A 22823-nucleotide genomic window follows, 5' to 3' on the forward strand; every position below is an offset into this window, starting at 1 on the left:
GTGGTTTCTGATGGAGTCGATGCGCTATAGGATTTGAGAATTTCATCCATGTCAATCTCTTCCCCAATACTTTTCTTGTGACCCAGGTCAAGTCCCTAACTCTTACCTTTCATCTCTCTCTCTCTCTCTCTCTCTCTCTCTCTCTCTCTTTCTCTCTCTCTCTCACACACTACTCTTAATCCTGCCATCTTCTGCTCTTATCCCTTTCCATAGATATGTATCTTTCTCATGTCCAGTCCATGGCATAAGGTCTTCAGTGGGGTCCTACCCCCCGTATCTCTATCTATTTTCTATATGTATATTTTTTCTATCTTATCTCTTGCTCTCCTCGTTCCACATCAGTGTCTTATGTTCCACACTGGTCTCTCTCTCTCTCTCTCTCTCTCTCTCTCTCTCTCTCTCTCTCTCTCTCTCTCTCTCTCTCTCTCTCTCTCTCTCTCTCTCTCGGTCTGTCTCTCTCTGTCGCTCAGTAAATTATATTAAAACTAGACCAGGTCAACCTGGTTGTGCCAGACCCCCTGTCTGTCATCATCATTTATGACATCATGCCTTTTGTAGGCATGTCATCATCATGTCATCATCATATATACCCTTTATATAGAAAACCCGGACAGACATTTGCTTATGTAGGCCTACCCATTTCATGGGTCTGGCAAATATATGTGTGAAAGAGTTCTACAGGTATTTGAGCACTAATTATTCACTCTGTACTTTAATTGAATCTCGAGTTCAGGAGTTTGCAAAGTTCCAATTAAGATACTAATAAGCAGGGCCGGATCTAGCCTTTAGTAGTAGGTGGGGCAGCAAGAAATGATAGGGGGGTCACCTCCAGCCCACGCCGTGAGGCGTGGGCGGAAAAAAATGGGGGGATCAAACCCCCTAAAACACCCGAAATGCATAAAAAACAAAGCATTTTGGCACACTTATACCTATAACACGCATTACAAACAACAGGTCTTACACCTATCTCTCTCTGTCTCTATATATTCTAGTAGAGATGGACTGATTGCAAAATTCTTGGCCGGTACCGATCCACCGGTTTTATGAAGGTCTGACCTGCCAAAACCGATTTTCCGATACCGATTTCTTTAGCTATGAACTAGAAAATAGGGTTGCTCCAATACCCTTTTTTCAGGCCAAGTAGGCCTACAAGACATACTTCAATTTGAGTACCAATAAGCTAGAAGAACACTAATGCCAAATCAATCACAAAAGTACAATATCCAAAATCACAGACAATATCCAGTCTAATATGATATGGATATAATATTGATGCCAGCTGATCATTCACTGTAAGGCCTAAAGTTAAAAATACATACTACTGTATATATTGTATAATTGCTGTGCCATTGCTTCTGTCTGTGTCACTGTTAGAGCTGCATGATTAAGGCAAAACCTTTATTTTAAAATTATTAGTATACATATTGAGATCATTTATTTCAAATATTATTAATAATATTATTATTGAATAAATACTTTTTAACAAGCAAAACGATTGTCTTAAAAGCTAAAATAAATAAGGTCCTGGTTGCATTCATTGTCTTCAAGGTGAGAAATTTACCTTGTGTCACAGTAGTCTGACTCTAGTCTATTCCTTCCTTTCAAATATTTAAGGGCAAAATATTACCTCATGACCCTGGCTGTTCCTGTTGTTTTGGGTTGTAAAACCTCTGTAAGGGACTTAAAATGTTACATAATACATTTCTGTTGCTTAATGTACTTTGTGAAACTATCGGATGATACTATAACGACCTTTAACAGGCTTCACCTGGACATGCATTAATTAATCCAGCGTGTGGACAGACACACATGACACCACGCAAAGTGAACTGACTTTTTTTTTCCAACAACAGAGAAACGGGAGGTGGTTTTCCTTTGAAACTGGCTAAAATAAAGGGACATTTATAGGATGGCTTTTTCTGTCGCTTGCAACAGCTTTTGCAATGCTGTTGCTTTCTGTCAAATGAAAGTGAAAGTAAACTCCTTCTGCATGGACCGTCTGGACTGGAGGCAGGAAAGCCTTGCGATGCTTTTTTTTTTTTTCCTTCTTCTTTGAGACTACATTGACACAGGATTATGAAATATATCCTTACATTGCAAAGGTAATCAGCATCATCTGTATTCTGTTATAGGCTGCCACTAAGTAGACTGGCTGCTATTTGCTAATGTTTAAATTAGTCCAGAGCATCATGCTGTGCACCGGAATTTATGTCAGTGACCATCCGGTTACCGATGCGGCCGGTTTGATATCATACCGGCCGATTTTTGCATGCCATCATGTTTGGTGGGGCAGACAGGGCATTTAGGGGGGCATTGCCCCCCCTTGCCTATGCCTAGATCCGGCCCCGCTAATAAGTTACAGGGTCTTAAATTCCAATTGTGCATCGAGGTAATGGAGTGTATAAAGTGATTAATTAAAGCACGCAAGGATTAAAACGAGAACCAAGACCCATGTCCCCTCTTCCCTCTCTTCATTTTCATTCCCTATTTGTAGCTGAAGGGTCCGTATTCTGGGGTGAACATTAAGCAACAATAGCCAGTCTACCAGTTCACAACATTACAGTGCTTTATTATTACAGTACTAAGGCTGCAAGTTGCAAATGAATTATTGGCACAGATATATTGGTACACATAATTGAGGCCATAGTTTAAACACTGAGGCATACTTGCATTTGTCTCTAATAATGCTGATCTCTCCATTGATTCTTGAGCAGTGGTGGAAAAAAGTACTCACATGTTTTGCATAAGTAAAAGTATCAATAATGCAATATAGAAATACTCTTGTTACAAGTAAGTCCACACAACACAAGTAAAAGTACAAAATGTTTGGAAATAGAAGATCCGAGATTCAGTGTAGTAGAAGTAAAAGCAGTGTTGCAGTAGTCTTGGGTCACACGCCCCCGGCGACGACCCATATCTTTTCTGAGCCGGGGTCTCGCACCCCCCGAAGTTCACACCTCGACAACTGTTTAACAAAGAAACTAGCCTATTTGCATATCAATAGACCTGTATAGTAGGTGTCGAGCGACGTTCGCGACCCCCAGCTGCAAACATTGAATCACCACTGCACCACTGAGTAAAAGTATTGGAAATGGGAAATACCTCAAAAGTACAAATACCTCAAAACTGTACTTAGGTACAGTACTTAAAGAGTCATGAAACCCCAAATCATTTTTTCTATAAATATATTATATCAATTAATCACTTGTGATAGGGAGCAATGATATAGTTCAATTTGCCCATATAGGCTTGTGGATTCAGAGCTTTCTGCTGTCTCTGCTATTTCTGTGTTCTTCCAGTTTCTGGGTAGAAAAGAAATATTTGGTGCCACTCATTACATATTTGCTCTTGGCGTACCATTAGTTTGGCGTGAAGTGGCTTATCTATTCACTCCAACATTTTAGAAACCACTCCTACATTTTAGATTTCTTTTCATATTCTGAATTCTGATAAAACAAATAAACAGGCGGGGTTTCTCGCTCCTTTAAGTAAGTGTACACTGCTCTTGGGGACAGGAACCCTCATTACTTTCCGTTGATGTGTTATTTCTAGTGATGGGCAATCCTGTTCATTTCAGTGATCGTTCATAGTGCGATCGTCCCGTGAAAAACACAATCGCGGGAGCGTTTTTATTACGTCGCGAGTACAGCCCGCCCACGTCCTGTCTGCTGGCCGGGGCTTTTAGGGGGAGGGGCGGGGGTGTGAACGAAAGTGTGAACGACCCATTTCAGGGATTTGAACGAATCGTTCACGAGTCATGCTAATGATTCGAATCGTATGAACGAATCACTCATGAACGACACATCACTAGTTATTTCTAGTTGACAGCAGTGGTGTACAAAGTACTCAGCCCCAGAACGTGAGTAACTAAATACTCCCAGTCAAATGTTACTCAACTACAAAGTTTTGTGTCAAATTTGCACAAGTCAAAGTACTAGAGTTATTGCTTTCAAAAGCACATTATTTTAAACATACCGGTATGTAAATGTTCTCCCAAAATGTCCTAAACAATTCTATCATATATTCCTTCATCAGTGTGGTGTTCTCCCTATTGTTTTAGAACTTTAGAGTTGTAATTAAATGTGGCCAGACCTCTGGAGCTGTGTTAGGTCTTACTGAACCTCCTTTTTTTTTTTTTACAAAAACGAAAAGAAAGCACTTTTAAATCTGGGATTGTTTTATTTCTGTTATTGCTACATTGTATGAAAAACTGACTTTATGGTTCAGCTGGTGTTATCTAACAACAGTGGTGAGTCGCCTCTGTGATTAAGGAAGGAGGACTAAACCTGACTTGATATTCATGCATTATTTTCATATTTACACGCTGATTTCAGTCTCGACTTTTAGATGTGTGGCAGATTTTTGTATTTTTAGCCCTTGGGCCAATTTATGCTTCAGTGAATGTGGTCTTGCACATCGCCGCCGTCATGGCGGAGCTCGCTGACACTCCAAGCATAAATTGCCTTCATGTGTCATATCAGTTGTCAGGTTGGGTCCCACAAGGCTATGAACACGTGTTGGCGGTGGTTCGGTCCATAGAGTTATAATAAGAATAGAGAGGACACCAGATATCCCCGCCCGTCCACTTGCATTGAGTTGCTCACCCAGCGCATGAGGCGTTTTCACCCCTCCTTCCGGCTAGTAAAACCGTGACGTAGTGGGTCTACTGTGACGCGTTTTGCGTCATAGTTTGTGTTCATGGACGCGCTTCATGAACGAGCTCTTCCGGTATGAACGCGCGTCAATACAAAGAAGCCTAGACGCGCGTTCATGTGAGTAGACCCAACTGCAGTACCTCAAAACGGCCACCATGTCCATTTGGTTTCAGGGCGCCCCCAGGGTTCTGGGGGCTTGGTTCGGTCCTTTAACCCTGAGCTCTGTTTCCTGCAGGTACAGGAGCTGGTGGAGGACATAAAGCACTCCCTGGACATCCGGCTTCGGGAGCTGGACTGGATGGACGAGACCACTAAGCAGGCTGCCAGAGCCAAGGTACGATGGAGGCAGGAGCCAACTAACAACATACGCCATTATTATTTAGAGTTGGATTCATATTGGAGCCCCAGTAGTCGTACTTGTTTATTTGAAGATTGTGCCCAGAAAGAAGCAGTGGAGGTAACATTGTCAATACTCCAATATAGAAATACTCAAAAGTCCGGAATTCAAAATGTACTTGAGTAAAACTATGAAAGTGTTGGCATCAATATGTACTTAAAGTACCAAAACTAAAAGTACATTTCTTTTTGAAAATAGCAGATCTGCAAGCTCACAACGCGTCTCGATGTGGCGCGTTAGATTGGCTATTTTCAAATAGCTATGGTATAAAATAGGGTTTGTGTATGTTTTATAATATTATAATTTATATCTGCAAAGTAACTAGTAACTATGTAGCAGAGTAAAAGTACAATATTTGGATCCAAGATGTAGTGTATTAGAAGTAAAAGTATTTGAAATTGGAAATACTCAAGTAAAGTACCAATACCTCAAAATTGTACTTAAGTACAGGACTTAAGCAAATGTACACTTTACACCACTGAAAAGAAGCACAACAAAACCCAACTCCACTCCTACAAAAACACACATGAACAAGTACTGTGTTCTGGCCCTATTGTTCAGTAACATGACATTTTGTGGTGGAACACAACAAAAGGTTTTGACAGGGAAACACGGAGGTCTGGAGGTCTAATCCAGATCACTCACTCTTAAGGGTCTGCACTGAAAGATAGCTCTTATGATTCTAAAGTTATAATCCTTTTAGAGGGAAGTGCTGAATACACACAGGGCTCTTCTGTAATCCTATTACGCTGGTTCGCTTGATTAGCTAACCGTGTGTGTGTGTGTGTGTGTGTGTGTGTGTGTGTGTGTGTGTGTGTGTGTGTGTGTGTGTGTGTGTGTGTGTGTGTGTGTGTGTGTGTGTGTGTGTGTGTGTGTGTGTGTGTGTGTGTGTGTGTGTGTGTGTGCGTGCGTGCGTGCGTGCGTGCGTGCGTGCGTGCGTGCGTGCGTGCGTGCGTGCGTGCGTGCGTGCGTGCGTGCGTGCGTGCGTGCGTGCGTGCGTGCGTGCGGGGTGGGTATTATTTGACTGTGTGCGGTGGTGTTACGTGCAAAAGCTTAGTTCTGTGCCTGCACAAACACAGACTGTACTGAAAGTGCGAGCATGAGCAAATGTGTTGGCTGTCTTTTTGTGGCAGCTTTTGCTTAATCTAGACAGGACAGAAGAGACAGACAATTGAGGGAGGGAGGTGGACGGACAAAATGTAACACACAGGTCCCCAGACAGAATTGAACCACGGACGTTTCAATTACAGTGTGTGGTCTACGCACGATCTGTTCTTTCTCTGCCACGCTGCACAAGCGTGCTTCTGTCTCAGCCATTCTGCTGTGTCTGCTCTTAACTCTTTTTCTTTTTTCTCATCTTTGCCCATCTTCCTGTCTTCCTCTTGTCTCTTCCAGTTGCAGCACATGATGGTGATGACGGGCTACCCAGACTTTCTGCTCAAACCCGAGCTCATCGATCAGGAGTATGATGTGAGAGGAACTCTTTTTCGCTCTTCCGTTCCATGGCTTGTCACACTCGCATTCTTAAACAATGTAAATGTCAGACACAAATGTCTGTCTCTCCCTCTTTCTAGCTCTCTCTATCTCGCTCTCATATATTTGGAGTGTGTAGTACAGTGTACAGTTGTAATTTTCAATTCCTCCATCAGTATGCGGCAGTTGGCACTAGACATGTCAGTGTGCCCAACTTATGCCCCCAATCTACATCCCCATTCGACACAGCGTGCCCAACTTATGCCCCCAATCTACATCCCCATTCCTTCATCTCCTCTTCTTGAGTCACACTATATACCATTTCTCTCGCACTCCCAAGACGTAACTCAGTCCAGTCGGACTGCTTGATTGACTTGCATTGTCATCATGACACAATTCATCTCACGTCATTCATTTAGCTGCATCTCTGTTCTCATCTCACATATCGTCGTTGTCGGGTGGAAACCTTGTATGTCCAAAACCGTTCCTTTTGTATTTATCATTTTAAAAATGATTCAAAATAGTGAAGATAGCCGATCTACTGTACAAGCACACAGCGTCTCACACCGCGAGGCGCTGTGTGCTTGTAGATCGTCTTTTTTCACTAGTTTTGTGCGACAGCCTTGTATGATGAAGCAGGGCTTTACTTTACGAAAACAATTACACATTTGAAACTTGGAGATACAAGGTTTCTGCCCGACAGTGACGATATGAATGAATATGGAGAATCCCAAATGAGTTAAACACAGGCTCTCTCTCTCTCTCTCTCTCTCTCTCTCTCTCTCTCTCTCTCTCTCTCTCGTTTATTTCTCACCTGGTTCTCCAGTTCGAGGTGGACGAGAAGACCTACTTCAAGAACATCCTCAACAGCATCAAGTTCAACATCAAGCAGTCGGTCAAGAAGATCCACAAAGAGGTGGACAAGACAGCGTGAGTTCAGTTTCAGCCCTGCGTAACAACAGTTCATGTGATCTCTCGCTTAGTGTGGTTGCTAATAGGCAACAAACTATTAGGTCAGAGAACTTTGATGTCACCTAAAGTAAACCTATTTTTGGTTCACCTTTTTTCGTCATTGAGTTCAGTGGGCGTTTGTAACCTTTTCTGTAATCCCAAAGGTCCATTTTCTGTCCCTTTTCTGATTGGACAATATGTATATATATATATATATATATATCCAAGACAAAGTGACATCACAATATTAATATAAATGATAAGACAGTGTCATTTCCAAGCGAATTCCTCGCGACTCACGTCACTACAACCAGTTTCCCAGAATTGCACCTTGCATTATTTGCAAGGAGGTTAGTGGATACGTGGACATACTGTTAAGAAGGTGGGGCTGAGATGGCAGTGACAGGGTGTACATCTGAGTGTCGATCTGTGTTGCAAAGTACAGTATTTTCTGGACTATAAGGCGGACCTGACTATAAGGCGCACATAATAGACGCTACCGTTGCGTTATGCATCCAAAAGATGGAGCTGTGCTAAAGGGAATGTCAATGTCAATGAATGATCCATATATAAGGCGCACTGGACTATAAGGCGCACTGTAGTTTTTTGAGAAAATTAAAGGCTTTTAAGTGCGCCTTATAGTCCGGAAAATACGGTAATCTAAAAGGTCACTGTGTTGAAGAGGTGACCATCGTACCTGCTTTAATTACCTTCCTAGTTGATGGGATGTTAGATAACAACAACAACAAAGGATTATTAAACAAGAACTCTTTAGGAATTTGGGGTCGTAGACCATGTTGAGTTCAAGTCCCTTTCTTTTCCAGCACAGTGTACACAGTACGTCCCTCTTTGTCTCATACAGTATGTATTAGATACTGAACCCCAGAAATCCTGGGCAGCAGACAAATCAACATGCAGGAACATATTTATTCAAACTTATCTGTAGACTCCAGCTAACAGAGATAGAAAAATAAAACAATATATGGAGACCTGCAAGTTCATTTTTATATTTTTGTATAGAATACACTTCAATTCACGGCACACGCACACACACGCGCACACAAATCATGCATTCCCCTTTTATCACCAAAATGTGGTCCTTTCATCACTCAACAGTGTCTGACTGTGTCTTCCATCTCTCTGCCTCTATGTTGGATGCACAGGGCCATCAGTCTTTCACTCCCAGAACAAGGGCATCTCACCGTCTCAAAGTATTTGTCCTGTAGCCATTCAATGAGTTACTAAGAGCTTTATATGGATTATGCACCGAAAGATCCTCATAACTCTCTCTCTGGCAAAGGAGATGCCCTGATCTTATGTTTTCATACGTGGAAAAGAACAGATGGAGGTTCTGTTCACAATCTTCTTATGAATATGTGCGTGTGTGTGCTTGTGTGCATATTGGTCTGACGATGTATCTTCTCTGCAGGTGGCTGCTTCCTCCTCAGGCTCTGAATGCCTACTATCTCCCAAACAAGAATCAAATGGGTGAGCATGAGTGATCGCTGCACATATTGATACCACAGATTGTTAATTACGACCGCCAGGTCGCAGTTACTATCAAAACCTCCACCGGCTGTCTGTCATTCAGTCTGTCTGCTCATATCTCCGCCACCATTGCCCCGATCGAACTTTGCACACACACTCCTTGGCTGCCAAACCACAACCTCCACCCCTCATTTCTCACATGGCCCTCTTCGATTCTTGCAAAACACATTTTTTGACACTGCTCCCTACAGATTTTGCCCTAAAATCACACAAAGCGGTACACAGTATCTCTACAGTCATGTCATCAACATGCATCTGTCCCATCTAGCGCCACCATCAGGCCGATTTTTGCAAAATACTTTTTTGGACACTGCTCCTACAGATTTTGCCCTAGAATCACGCAAAGCAATACACAGTATCTCTAAAGTCATGTCATCAGCATGGATCTCTCCCATTTCCCATATTCCCTCCTGATTGCCTACCACTGCCTTCTAACGTTTGTGTATGCGACCTGACGGTCGCTTATCTCCCGATTAGGGAGTCTTACTGGTATAAGATACACCATCCTGATTGGAGCAACTAGAGGCGACATGATACACAAAGTGGGCGTGAATGTCCTATGTTTACTGGTGCTAGAGTGTGTTGCTGGGACAGAGAAAGGACGATGATAGAGTACATTTTCTCCTAATTTGTCACTCTGAAAAAAGCCATTTTAGCATTAAAGTGTGGCATTGTGTGGCTTGTGACGATCGGGTCCAATATTGTGTGTTGACGTTAACTCTTCCATTGGAATTAATAGACTCCAACCTGCTTCCGGGCTCCTAAAATGGCGTTCACCTACTTAGTGGACACGAGAAGTAAACCGGAGATGGCACGTCTTGCTATTTTCTTGTCTTGGCTGATACTGTTGTAACTGTCTCAACACACATGCGTGTGGTACAATAATGTCTGCATTGCAACTGTTGCACCACAACATAAAAAAATATAATAGTTAACTACTTAAACCATATATATTTCGCAATCCGACAATTTGTATGCTTGACGTTTTCAACCGCCCGGCAAGTAAAATGCAATACATTTGACAGGTAAACATGTCCACTGCTGGTTTAGACGTTAACCATTTAGTTCACCATGAGAAATGTTTTAAGACATCTGTGGCTGAACTCTTAAGTTTGACTTGATTTACTAATATGGAATGGTGTGTAATAACACACTGATCATTTCACTGTGCTGCCTCTCTCCATCGCTGATTGTCTTCACTCTGGTTGTAATGTGTGTGTCTCTCCTCCAGTGTTTCCTGCAGGCATCCTTCAGCCCACCCTCTACGACCCAGAGTTCCCACAGTAAGTATCTCTCCTTCTCCTCCCTACTCCTCTTCACCTCAGAGCCCGTCAAACCCAAAAGCAACTCTTCATCCAACTGATAACCAAGCTATTGAGGGTAGAGTTTTCAAATTGAAAATGTAAACCTGACTCCAACCGACCCGACTGAGATGAAGCCCAAGTTTGACCCGACCTCGAGAAAAACACAGCGTGAGTTTGTTATAATATATTCTGTCACGTCAACTTCTCATATCAGACACCAGTTCTTATAGTAGATGATTTTATTTGTGATGGAGTGGCTCTGCACACACACACACACACACACACACACACACACACACACGTATTTCTCTGCTGTCGGGCCGAAACCTCCTAACTCCAAAATGTAAATCTTCGGGAAAATGATCTCAAGAGGAGTTAGGAGGTTTTGACCGAAGGGCTTTTTACTACTTTTCATTGGTTCAATATTATTTTAACCAACACACAGACGTAAAGGGTGTTCAATAGCGCATATTTATGAAAAAAAGAGAGGGCCAATCGGGTGGAGTTAGCTGGTTTGGCAGAAAGTGTGGAGTTAGGAGGTTATGTCCCAAGCACTTTTTACTACTTTCCATTGGTTCAATATTATTTTAACCAACACTCATATGTAAAGGGTGTTCAATAGCCTCAAAAAACCTCAAAAATATCATAAATGGAGTTAAGAGGTTTTGGCCAGACAGTGACGATTTTTTAAGTTGTTGTGAGTGGCTCCTCATGCTGATGGGCATATTGATTTACCCTGACGTTATTAGGATCCATGCCATTTACTCTGATTTCACACTTGTCATTCACTTTGGATTAGAGTAAATTGAGTGTTAGTCAGACCTTGTTTGTCTCCTTGAGACTTTCACCCAGTGTTTGCACTCTTTATGTCATTTATATAATACAGTATATTGTATATATATATTTTTCCTTTCTTTTTTATTGCATACATGTCTGCTCAAACCTGCAACCTTATTACACTCAGGGTAAATGAACACTCAAGATGCAGCTCTGTACCAAACATGTACTGTATACACATAGAGCAGCGGTTTTCAACCCTTTTCATATCAAGGACCATTATTTATTCTGCATTTGAGTCACACAGTTATGTGTGTGTGTGTGTGTGTGTGTGTGTGTGTGTGTGTGTGTGTGTGTGTGTGTGTGTGTGTGTGTGTGTGTGTGTGTGTGTGTGTGTGTGTGTGTGAGTGTGCTTGCGTCTGTGTGCGTGCAATCCGTGCATGCTTATATACAGTGGTGGAAAAAGTACTCACATACCGGTATTTTACCGGGATTTTATTTATTTTTATTTATCAATTCTGCATTGTAGAAATACTCTGTTAAAAGTAAAAGTCCGGAATTCAAAATGTGCTTGAGTAAAAGTATGAAAGTATTGGCATCATAATGTACTTAAAGTACCAAAAGTAAAAGTACAAACTGTTTGAAAATAGAAGCTCACAACGCAACGCGTTGTGAGATTGTAGATCGGCTATTTTCAAATAGCCAACGTATAAAATAGGGTTAAAGTGGTTTAATATTATAATTTATATCTAGAAAGTACCTAGTAACTAAAGTTTTCAAATACATTTAGTGGAGTAAAATGTACTTAAATACATTACTTAAGTAAACATACTCAGTTACTTTACACCACTGCTTATTATGTGTTTCTATAGGCATGTGGCTATATCTTTGTGCCTGTTAGAGTTACTGTAGAATTACTGAATTATTAGTCCTCATTGTCCATTACCCCCCCCCCCCCCCCCCCCACCACACACACACACACACACACACACACACACACACACACACACACACACACACACACACACACACAGTGCTTCATCACATTGAGTATAATGAAGCTTCAATCAGGCATTTAGTTCAGAGAGCGAGCAGCGGGCGCTGAGAAACAGCGTATCGACTAACTGTCAGAAAGTTATTTCCAGGCCTGGCTTTACGGATAGCTCTGCTCCTGCCCTCCCATTGCTCTGTGCATCTGCATGGGCTGAATAGACCACACACGCACGCACGCACACACACACACTACACAAACATGCATGCACAAATACACGCACAGAGGCTCTAGTCTAGGTAAATGGCCCCAATTTACCTTGAGCCTTTACACATGGGGGCCGGGGAAAGGATCCATTCATGTACTGTAAGAATTGTGTGTGTGTGTGTGTGTGTGTGTGTGTGTGTGTGTGTGTGTGCGTGTGTGTGTGTGTGTGTGTGTTAGGGCTTTCACGACTAGTATTTTTTGCCAGTCGACTAGTTGGGCCCACTGGTAGTCGACTAGTCGACTACCTATTATGTAATAATAATAATAAAGACGCTCTGTGGCACAGCTTTTTGGAAAAGCCAAGTTGCCATGACAACGGATACTCACAAACCCACGTGTGCATGTTACCGCTTCATAACAAAAAACTGCATTTCACAATTGCCACATCCATTTTGGCTGATAGAATAATAAGGAATGGAAATGGAATGTGCTGTGTCTCTAGGTTAAACAACGTACACAATAATCCATCTATCTGGATGGTCAGTAGAGGTGGAAAATACTCGAGTAAAAGTACTCTAGTATTTACTCAAGAGTAGTTTTTTTTTGAGGATCTGTACTTTTAAAGTAATTTTGGAGTATTTCCAATTTCCTATACTTTTACTTCCACTCCACTACATCTCAGAGGAAAATATTGTACTTTTATAATAGTTGTACTATTGGACAACTTTAGTTAGGCCTACACCTTTGTAGATTCAGAATATTATTATAAAACCTAGGCCTACATTAATCTCTTCAGCCCTATACATTTTGTCCATTAGCCGATCTACAAGCTCACAATGTGTTGCGATGCTGCGCATTGTGAGCTTTTAGATCTGCTATTTTCAAATGATTTCTATATATTTGAAAACTTGAAATGGGACATTCTGCCTAATGAGTACTCTTACTTTTGGTACTTTAAGTACATTTTGGTGCCAATACTTTTGTACTTTTACTCAAGTACATTTTGAATTCCGGTATTCTGCATTGTGGTATTGATACTTTTATTTAAGTAATACATTTGAGTACTTTTTCCACCACTGATTTTAAGGGACACATGTTTACTTTTAACTAATTTAGCTAGTGTTGTAATCGCAAATTGAAATATGGCACTATTCGGGCAGCTTAGGCAACCTTTAACGTGTAACGTGTAACATGTAATTAATGGTAAAAAACTCTTACTCTTACTGAAAAAGTAACAGTAGTCTTACTATGACTAAGATTTTTTTCAGTACTCTTTCCACCTCTAATGGTCAGGTCAACTGTCAATAACACAAGATAGCTAGGCTAGCTCGCTACACAAACACTCCGCCGTCTTTAAATACTTCTAATAAAACGAACATTGGGCCGTCTGTTGTGAACTGCAGGGCTGTCCTCACCTGCTGCTTTGTTCGCGCTAACGTTATACTGTTAAACAACTAATCTGTAGTTCCAGACCAGGCAATAATGGAATCCGTAGGAGACAGGATTGAATACATTAGAAGGCACGGCTTGTGATTGACTGGAGCGGAGGTCGGGAGCACTCGGCTGTGTTCACTTGGACCGCGCGGAGACGCGGGTGAATGTTAACCTGGTTAAATGTGTGTGTGTGTGTGTGTGTGTGTGTGTGTGTGTGTGTGTGTGTGTGTGTGTGTGTGTGTGTGTGTGTGTGTGTGTGTGTGTGTGTGTGTGTGTGTGTGTGTGTGTGTGTGCGTGCGCGCGCGCTATGTCATTTTTATCTGTTGCTGTTGGTAGTCATGGCAACCAGTTCCCACCTGATGTCATGTGGGAGTTCAGCCTGATCCAGACCATGCTGAGTGACTGCTAGCTTGCATAACATCTTCAGGCTAGGATTTAAGTCTAGGATGTACAGGTATCTAGACGAGACGTGGTTTCCTCCATGGATGGCAATGTCTCCTCCATGGATGATAATACGATCTCCCACCATGCAACAGCACATCCCATACAGCCTACTACATGGGCCTTTCCCCTTGGTCAAAACCTGCTTCCAGGAAAAGGTCTCTGGAATGAATTTCCACAAATCATTTAAATTCCAGTGACAGGTGTTGCTACCACCATATATGTACAATTCTCCATTGTAGGCAAAGGCTGAATGACGTGAACGTTTTTCTGGGAGAAGGTGTCCAGAAGGCATGCTCAGCCAGCAGTTGGTCTCTGTGTCAAACACTCTGATGCTGTTGTAGTAGTAGCCCCCAAATACAAACATCTTTGTTCCGATGATGGTGGCAGAGTGACCTTCTGAAGCAGGTGGTGGAGTGCCTCTGGTGTTTATTGAAGTCCAGAACATTATGCTGGTGTCCAACTTGTACATCATGTTATCGGTCCATCCAGGCACCTGGGTGAGTCCTCCATACACATACATGACCTTCTCCAGGATACAGGCTGAGTGGAACATCCTTGCATCTGGAATCGTCCCAGAAATATTGGGTTTGAACCAGCTGTGGGTGTCAACACCAAAGGTATAAAGCACATTGCAGTAAGGATACCCTCCACCAGGGCCGGATGTAAGCTCTAGTAGTAGGTGGGGCGAGAGGAAATGCCAGGGGGGCAACCTTTTTGGGGGTCATAACGCCAGAAATGCATAAAAACCTATGCATTTTGGCACACTTATACCAATGACACACCACACCATGCTGTGTACAGTACAAGTCACAGAACTTAAGAAATAAAATACACAAAAAAGTTTAAAAAAAAAAGAAAATCACACCCGTGTGAACTGAGCGGTGGTTTACTCACCTCATAGATCATGTGTACCGATTTTTGTGACATTTGAAGAAAATATGTAGGAAAAGGAGCAAAAAGTGTGTTTTGGAGAAAATTCAAGATGGCGGATCCTGGCGCAAATGGGCGTGGCCTATATGGGGAGATGCGTCTTGACCCAAGGAATCCAGGGAAAAAAGAATTTTAATTTTCCGATCTACGGTTCAAGAGTTACGGGGCAAAACGTAAAGTAGGCCGTTATAGCGCCACCATGAGGCCGAGTGATGTAATTATTTTTCGATTCATTCTTAAAATCATTATGAATCTCCTCTCCGAGGTTTGAAACTGTAGCTCCAATGGTTTACGAGAGAAAAATACTTGAAAGTGATTTCTTGCATTGTCCCATTATAAGTCAATGGGGACAATTAAGCGTCGTTTTTTGCCGATTACGTCGGCATGGTAAGGCGGATCGGAACGAAAGGTAATAGCACACCATTCCCGGCCGAGCCGCACATTTTGATGTATATATTGCGCGAGTGGCGTAAATGGTGCGGCACTAGTTACGCGCCGAAGTTTAGGCTACATACAGACACGGACGGAGACAGACAGACCCACACACACGGCCACGTATAGGAGCGTTGTGACCACCGCTCAAAAAAAACAACAAAAGGTTAAAGAAATGATAAATAATGTGATGACAAAAGACAGACATGTTACTGGTGTGATAGCTATATAAACTGATGTGATTGACAAAGATGAATGCAAATGATACTATAAACTGATAGATATAGATTGATACACTGATATGAGACTAGATGGATGATAGATATGATACTGGATAGATTGAGACACTGAGATGACACTAGATGGATGATAGATATGATACTGGATGGATAGATTGATACACTGATATGACACTAGATAGATAGACAGACAGACAGACAGACATGACACTAGACAGACAATGACATTATATTTCCTCCAAATTTGCGACAAGGAAAACAAAAGCACGCATCTAGCTTCACTGAATATTCCAGCCATGGTCTTCCTCCACGGTACCAGCCCGGGCTGAATGCGCGTGCTGTCTTGCCAAAATGACGTTTTGGAAACACAAGATTAGCGGGCTGTGATGGTGCTGTTGTGCTTAAGCCAGTGCTGTTAGCAGCGGCCACTGCTGCGTCGTGTACGGCGAAGCTTTCAGCTTGTGTTGCCGTGCTTGTGGAACTCAATTGGGGGTTAGGGTTTGGGTCGGGTCGAGGAGCAGCAGCTCTACCTCCTGCTCCCTGTGTGCTGTTGTCGGCGGCCGCTGCTGCGTTGCGAACGGCGACGCTTTCAGCTTGTTGCCGTGCTTGTGGAACTCAATTGGGGGTTAGGGTTTGGGTCGGGTCGAGGAGCAGCTGTACCCCGAGTCGACGACGGCTCGGAGCCTGCCTCTGGACTGACTGGAGCCGTAGCAGCAGTGCTACTCGCGTCGCGAGGTTTAGAAACCAGAAATCGACGCATATTGACCGAAAGAGCCAGAGAAAGAGAACAGAAGTTAAAGTGAAACAAGCTGCAAGCACAACTAAAAAACAAACTGTTCCTTCTCTCGATTAGTTCCTTAATGCGCTGGATAAAACTGAAGTTAGTTGGCAACCAGAAGTGGTGCGTGTACTTGTCTGTCGAGACCATAGAGTTATAATATTAAGGTCGAGACGAGACTGACTGCTGTTCCCTCCTACGCATTCAACGCATATCGGGGGCGGAGCTGCTGGCCTGGCTGGAACATTATTATTTGTTTTACTTCTTTTGAGGTGCAGAGAGGGAGAGAGATGGCATTGGCGATCGGAGTTTTTAAAATGTATATATAATGAAATGGTGTTGGTTTTGGTGGTGCGACAGCTGTAGCATAATATAAAAAAAAAAAAAAAAACGGAAAAAAAAAACGAAATATATATATTTTTATTTTTTCATGCCATCTTGTTTGGTGGGGCAGACAGGGCATTTAGGGGGGCAATGCCCCCCCTTGCCTATGGGGAGATCCGGCCCTGCCCTCCACCCCAGATGTAGACAGTTTCTTCTACCAGCACAGCTGTGTGGCCATGGCGCCTGGAGGGAACCTCGATTCCTTTTGTCACTGGGGGCAACTTCCTCCAACGCAAAGACACTGTGTTGAAGATATGGACGGCAATCTGATCCCTGTTGTTCAGGTAGCCGTATTTTCCAAATGAGTACAGCTTGTGTCCGACTACTACAGCAGCATGGCTGTAATGCTTAGGTCCTCCTTTCAGGTTTATCGTCCAGTGAATCATTTCACACAGCAGCACCACCGTGAATCAGTGCAACTTTGGCAGGATACGTTGTTTGTTAGACGATGTTGAATGGCATTTTTGTTAATTGGACGTTTACTTTTAAAGGACAAGTACATTGTTTGTGATGACAATGTTGTGATGTCATTACGTGATGACCTAATTATGTATATGTATTTTATGTATTTCAACGGCTATATATAGACGCGGTCTATTTTTATACGTCTATTAGACGTCTTAAATATAGACTGTCTATGCGCCTATTAAACGTCTAATCAACGTCTAGCCTAAGCTTAGATGTCTAAAAAACTTTCAAATCTAGACGTATTTTAGACGAGCTTTCGTCTAATAGACCGAAAAAATGTTTAGGGGGCATTAACATAGTCCAGTACTGTATTTCATTTATGAATGCACCTACAGAACCTTTCAATTATGAATCCTAGACCAACTCGATTATAATACTAGACAATCCAACAATTTACATCCTCCCTTCAGTCTTATCTGCTTTTGTGCTGTTCAGGTGATGCAAGTCAGAGCGGTTTCAAAGATTTCCACACTGGAAGGTGGTTTCACTTTGCTGCGTTTTCAACCCCCGAAAATTACGCTGTCGTCTAAACCTTCAATGTTTTCAGACCAACGACCCCTTATTTAGAGAGAGATGAAGCAGGGACCCCCACAACTTATCATAGATTCCATATAGTTTCATCATTTTGACGGCACAATCATCAGTGTATTTTGTATGGATGTCAATTTGTGTTTTCAGATATTTAACCACTTGAATCGTCAATACTTATATAAACTTGACCTTTCACTCTGTACTTAGTCTGCTCTTTTCCCCCTCTACACTAAACCCCTTTGCCTAAAATAGCCGATCTACAAGCTCACAAGCTTGTAGATCTGCTATTTTTGGCTCAAGTTCTCAGGAAGAAAAAAAGTTTTTATCACACAAGATTTGGAGGACCCCTGTAGTAACTCAGAGGGCCCCCTAGGGGGGCCCTCTATAGATAATGTTTCCGTCTGAACAGGGATAGAGATCTGGTAATGCGTCCATATTAAAAAATAGCAGATCTACAAGCTGGGGGGGATAGGGTCGGGATCTGGTAATGCGTCCATATTCAAAAATACACTATCTACAAGCTCACAAAGACGTGAGCTTAGATCGTCTATTTTCGGCAAAGAGGTTTGGTCTAGGGTTAGGCTAAGTACAGAGTGAAAGGTCAAGTTTATTAAGTATTGATGGTTCAAGTGGTTAAATATCTGAAAACACGATTTGACATGAATCCAAAATACACAATGATGATCGTGCTGTCAAACAATGAAACTATATGGAGTCTATGAAAAGGTTGTGGGGGTCCCTGGCTCATCTTTCTCTCAACTAAGGGGTCCTTGGCCTGAAAACGTTGAAGACCCCTGTATAAGAGCTTCTGTTTTTTTCCACATAAACCTACCATACTTAGTGCATCTAAGTTACAATAATGTGAATCTGAATCTCAGTTTGACTTGTCATCACAAGTCTATGTTCCTTCTGTTCTGCTCGCGCAATTACTGCTATCAGAATAAATCACCCAAAACAAAATCGTTATCCAGTGTGTGTAGCAGTACACTATATATTAGTGTTACCAGTGTTGTATTGATCCGGTCACGCGTGTTGGCTCTGTCCCGTATCTTTTTTGAGCAGTGTCACGTCTCTCACTCGCATGGACATGCATCGACGTAAAACTACTTTTAATTTCACACCTCACCAACATTTACATACGCTGCAGTGTCACTGCAGGGTGATTTAACAAAGTAACGAGCCTGTATGAATATGAATAGTCTTCTATTGTCTGATCTGTTAACTCCTGCAATGGAGTGATGAAAACCTATGTTTCTATGTCAGCAATCTGGCCAGCCATCGTCAAAGAAAAGGTCCTTTTCACTTAAATGGAGCTCAGTTAGTCTGTTCTTGAGAGACTACTACTGTATGTCAGTGGTTCTCAAACCTTTTCATGAAGGACCCCCAAAATGATATGTATTTGGCCACGGACCCCCATCTCAAAATATTTCGTTCCAGGGACCACCCAGAAGCAAAAATTGCTTTGGAAATACATATATTCAAAGATTTGCACACATTTTCACGACTTTTTCAAGGCACTCAGTGCCGCGCTGTGAGCTTGTGTATCTGCTATTTTTCACAGGTTAAAGCATTCAATAATTCTAGGCCTATAATTGCTCCCCCCCTAACATTGAATCACCAATACAACACTGATTGTTACAGTTTTAATCCGCTGTTCTCTTTGCTGCCTTCAGGTCTCTGAACTATGGAGGGATAGGAGCCATTATAGGTCATGAGCTGACTCATGGATATGATGACTGGGGTAAGAATGACAAGTATTCAGTCCACAATTACCTGCAACACAACTCAAACACCGACCACTTGTTTAGTGATACTGGAATCATGAATAATGGTCTGCCTCTCATTTGTAGACTGGTCAGGGCGAATGCAAGTGTGTGAATGAAGTCGGTTGAACTGCCTGGGATTAAATGTGCAAAATTAAAGTCCTTGTGAGTCAAGATCTCACGGTTTAAAACAACTTAACAACTTAAACCAGTGGTTCCCAACATTTTCTAGATCAGGGTCCTCTTGAAGCAGCCGCATGCATTTCCAGAGATGTTTATCTGATCCATTGTGTTCTGGCTTGGATCAGTGGAACCAACGTAGTATACTTTATGTTATAATCCAAGGGTCTTCAACAGGGGGTCCGGGACCCCTAGGTGGTCCTTGGATTTACTATAGGGGTCCTCCAAATCATATAAAGTTGTTTCTCCTTTTTTATATTAACCACTAGAACCCTAGTGTCCTTATTCTGAGAACTTTAGCCAAAAATATTAGATCTACTAGCTCACAACGCTGCGAGGCATTGTGAGCTTGTAGATTGGTTATTTTTGGCAAAGAGGTTTGGTGTAGAGGGGAAAAAGAGCAGAATAGTGAAAGGTCAAGTTTATTAAGTATTGACGGTTCAAGTGGTTAAATATCTGAAAACACAAATTGACATGAATCCACAATATACTGATGATTGTGCTGTCAAACAATGGAACTATATGAAATCTATGAAAAGGTTGTGGGGGTCCCTGCTTCATCTCTCTTTTAACTAAGGGGTCCTTGGCCTGAAAACGTTGAAGATCCCTGTTATAATTGGTATCACAATGAAAACACATTTACTTTTACATTCATCTTTTTTAATATTAAAGTTATATTATCATTAACTGCCATTACTGCCATCATTAAACTTCAACTTTGGTAGTTCACTGCCAGGCTCTTTTATGTTTTTCTTACCTTTTAACGTGGTCGCGGCGTGTCCATCGTACACAATCCGTGTGCACGCTGCGGTTCATGGCCGATGACAAAAGGACTCGAATCCATTGTACAATCCAGAGATACAAGCTAACTATTTAGCATTGTTTACAATGGAGATGGTAGGCAGGATCAGGAAACAGAGAAATAGGCGTTTCCTACAATTTTCCATCGGAGCCAATGGAGATTTGTTTGTTTTTTTATGTCCGGTTTGAGATTGTTTCCAGTGCAAATCCGATGCGCTACTTTTCGAGCAGATCGGGGTCAGTGCGGTTTTCGATTAAATTAAATAAAACAAATATCTCGGGAAACTCGGGCGTGGCAATTTAATAGGTCGGCTATAACTTGGGAAACTCGGGTCATGGCTGTCAATGAGTTTAAAATGTCATATATTATCATTAAAATCTTTGGCAATTATTTGGGGGCCCATGGCCAATGTCCCCACGGCCCGCCAGTGAGGACATTGATCACTGACTGACTGACTGACTGAAACCAAATGTCCCAGAGCTGTTGTTTTAATGATGTCATGCTAACCCTGGCCCCGCCTCTATGTCCTCATCTCAGTGATCAATGGTTCATGTCCGCAGGGGGCCAGTATGATCGCCATGGTAACCTCAAGCAGTGGTGGACAGAAGACTCGTACAAGAAGTTCCAGAAGAGAGCCGAGTGCATCGTCAAGCTGTACGACAACTTCACTGTGTACAACCAGATGGTGGGTTACATGAAACACACACGCATGCACGCACGCACACACGCACGCACGCCTTCCAAACCAGTAGATCTCAAACTCTTCATGCAAAGGACCCCCACAATTATTATGTATTTGACACCCATCTGAAAATGTTTTTTGCCAGGGACCCCCAGAAGAGAAGATTAGTGTTTAGAAAAATAACTATCTAGTTCACCATTGTTTTATTACTTTTCAAAATGTTTTATCCCACGACTTTGTAACCCATTTCTCACCCAGTGCCAATTGCCTACGCTGTAATCCTGGGCCACTACTCTCTCTCTCTCTGCCAACCTGGGTAGAGCCCCGAACTGAAGCCAAATGGGAAGCCATTTGCACACTTGTAATTCATGGGTTTATTCTAGAAAGTTCTGTTCTTGATGAATTCTGTCTTGCCTTACATATTGTGATGTCACCCCTGTCTGATTGGACATTATATTGTCCAATCAGAAAAGGGACACATAATGGACTTTTGGGGTTACAGAAAAGGCTAATAATAAATAGGTTTACTTGAACTCAGACCTAGAACCATAGTGTGTGATGCCTATAGAAATTGCAAGTGTGGTTGCCGTGATGCGAGTCACACTTACACATTCATTTCGTCTTACCACTTGAATTTTCACATTCAAGTCAGTGGTTCACTAATAAACTAATGGCTATATATGGAGATCTCTGTGTCAGCCCTTGTCCCTTTATGCCCATATAGGGATATTATATATATATATATATATATAAATATTAATATATATATATATATATATATATATATATATATATATATATATATATATATATATATATATATATATATTAAGCTTATATCTTGAAATGCCCATATATGGACACATTGTGTTTGTCTCATGTGGTGTAAGACGTCAGATATCTATGATGTCAGTCATCTCCATATTTGTGAAAAGTTTAATTTCTTGCATGGGAGGAGTAGCACTGCAAAATAAAGTTTATCTGGAAAGTCGGACAAGCACTGTAGTGTGGTTGTCCTGTTAGGGCAACCACACTAGCTATACTTTAGTGCTCTGTGTGAATGGCCTTTAGAGTGAAATGTGGAGTGTGGTTTACAGCAGGGGTTTTCAAAGTGGGTGACGGGGCACCCGGGGGTGCCGTGACAGCAGTCCAGGGGTGCCGCGACAGCAGTCCAGGGGTGCCGCGAGATAATTGCCAGACCCATGAAATGGGTAGGCCTACATAAGCAAATGTCTGTCTGGGTTTTCTATATAAAGGGTATATATGATGATGACATGATGATGACATGCCTACAAAAGGCATGATGTCATAAATGATGATGATAGACAGGGGGTCTGGCACAACCAGGTTGACCTGGTCTAGTTTGATCATATTTGGAATTTATTTGGACACTTTAAAAAAAAAACATTTAGTATAATTTTAAATTTGAAGTACAATGTTATTTTCTTTCTGT

General features: G+C 42.0%; 1 protein-coding gene across 1 annotated transcript in view; it reads left to right on the forward strand.

Annotated features, from left to right (window-relative positions):
* ecel1 (endothelin converting enzyme-like 1) overlaps positions 1-22823 on the forward strand; it is a gene marked incomplete at both ends in the record, with an annotated part of 51725 nt that overhangs the window by 22809 nt on the left and 6093 nt on the right. Inside the window, 7 exons of the mRNA XM_080731650.1 lie at positions 4891-4989; positions 6448-6522; positions 7352-7455; positions 8906-8964; positions 10256-10307; positions 19617-19684; positions 21249-21373. Of these exons, the coding sequence (XP_080587776.1) occupies positions 4891-4989; positions 6448-6522; positions 7352-7455; positions 8906-8964; positions 10256-10307; positions 19617-19684; positions 21249-21373 (582 nt within the window). The remainder of the gene's footprint in view (positions 1-4890; positions 4990-6447; positions 6523-7351; positions 7456-8905; positions 8965-10255; positions 10308-19616; positions 19685-21248; positions 21374-22823) is intronic.

The sequence above is a fragment of the Nannobrachium achirus genome (genome assembly GCF_963921795.1).
Source record: "Nannobrachium achirus genome assembly, chromosome: 8".
Lineage (NCBI taxonomy): Eukaryota > Metazoa > Chordata > Actinopteri > Myctophiformes > Myctophidae > Nannobrachium > Nannobrachium achirus.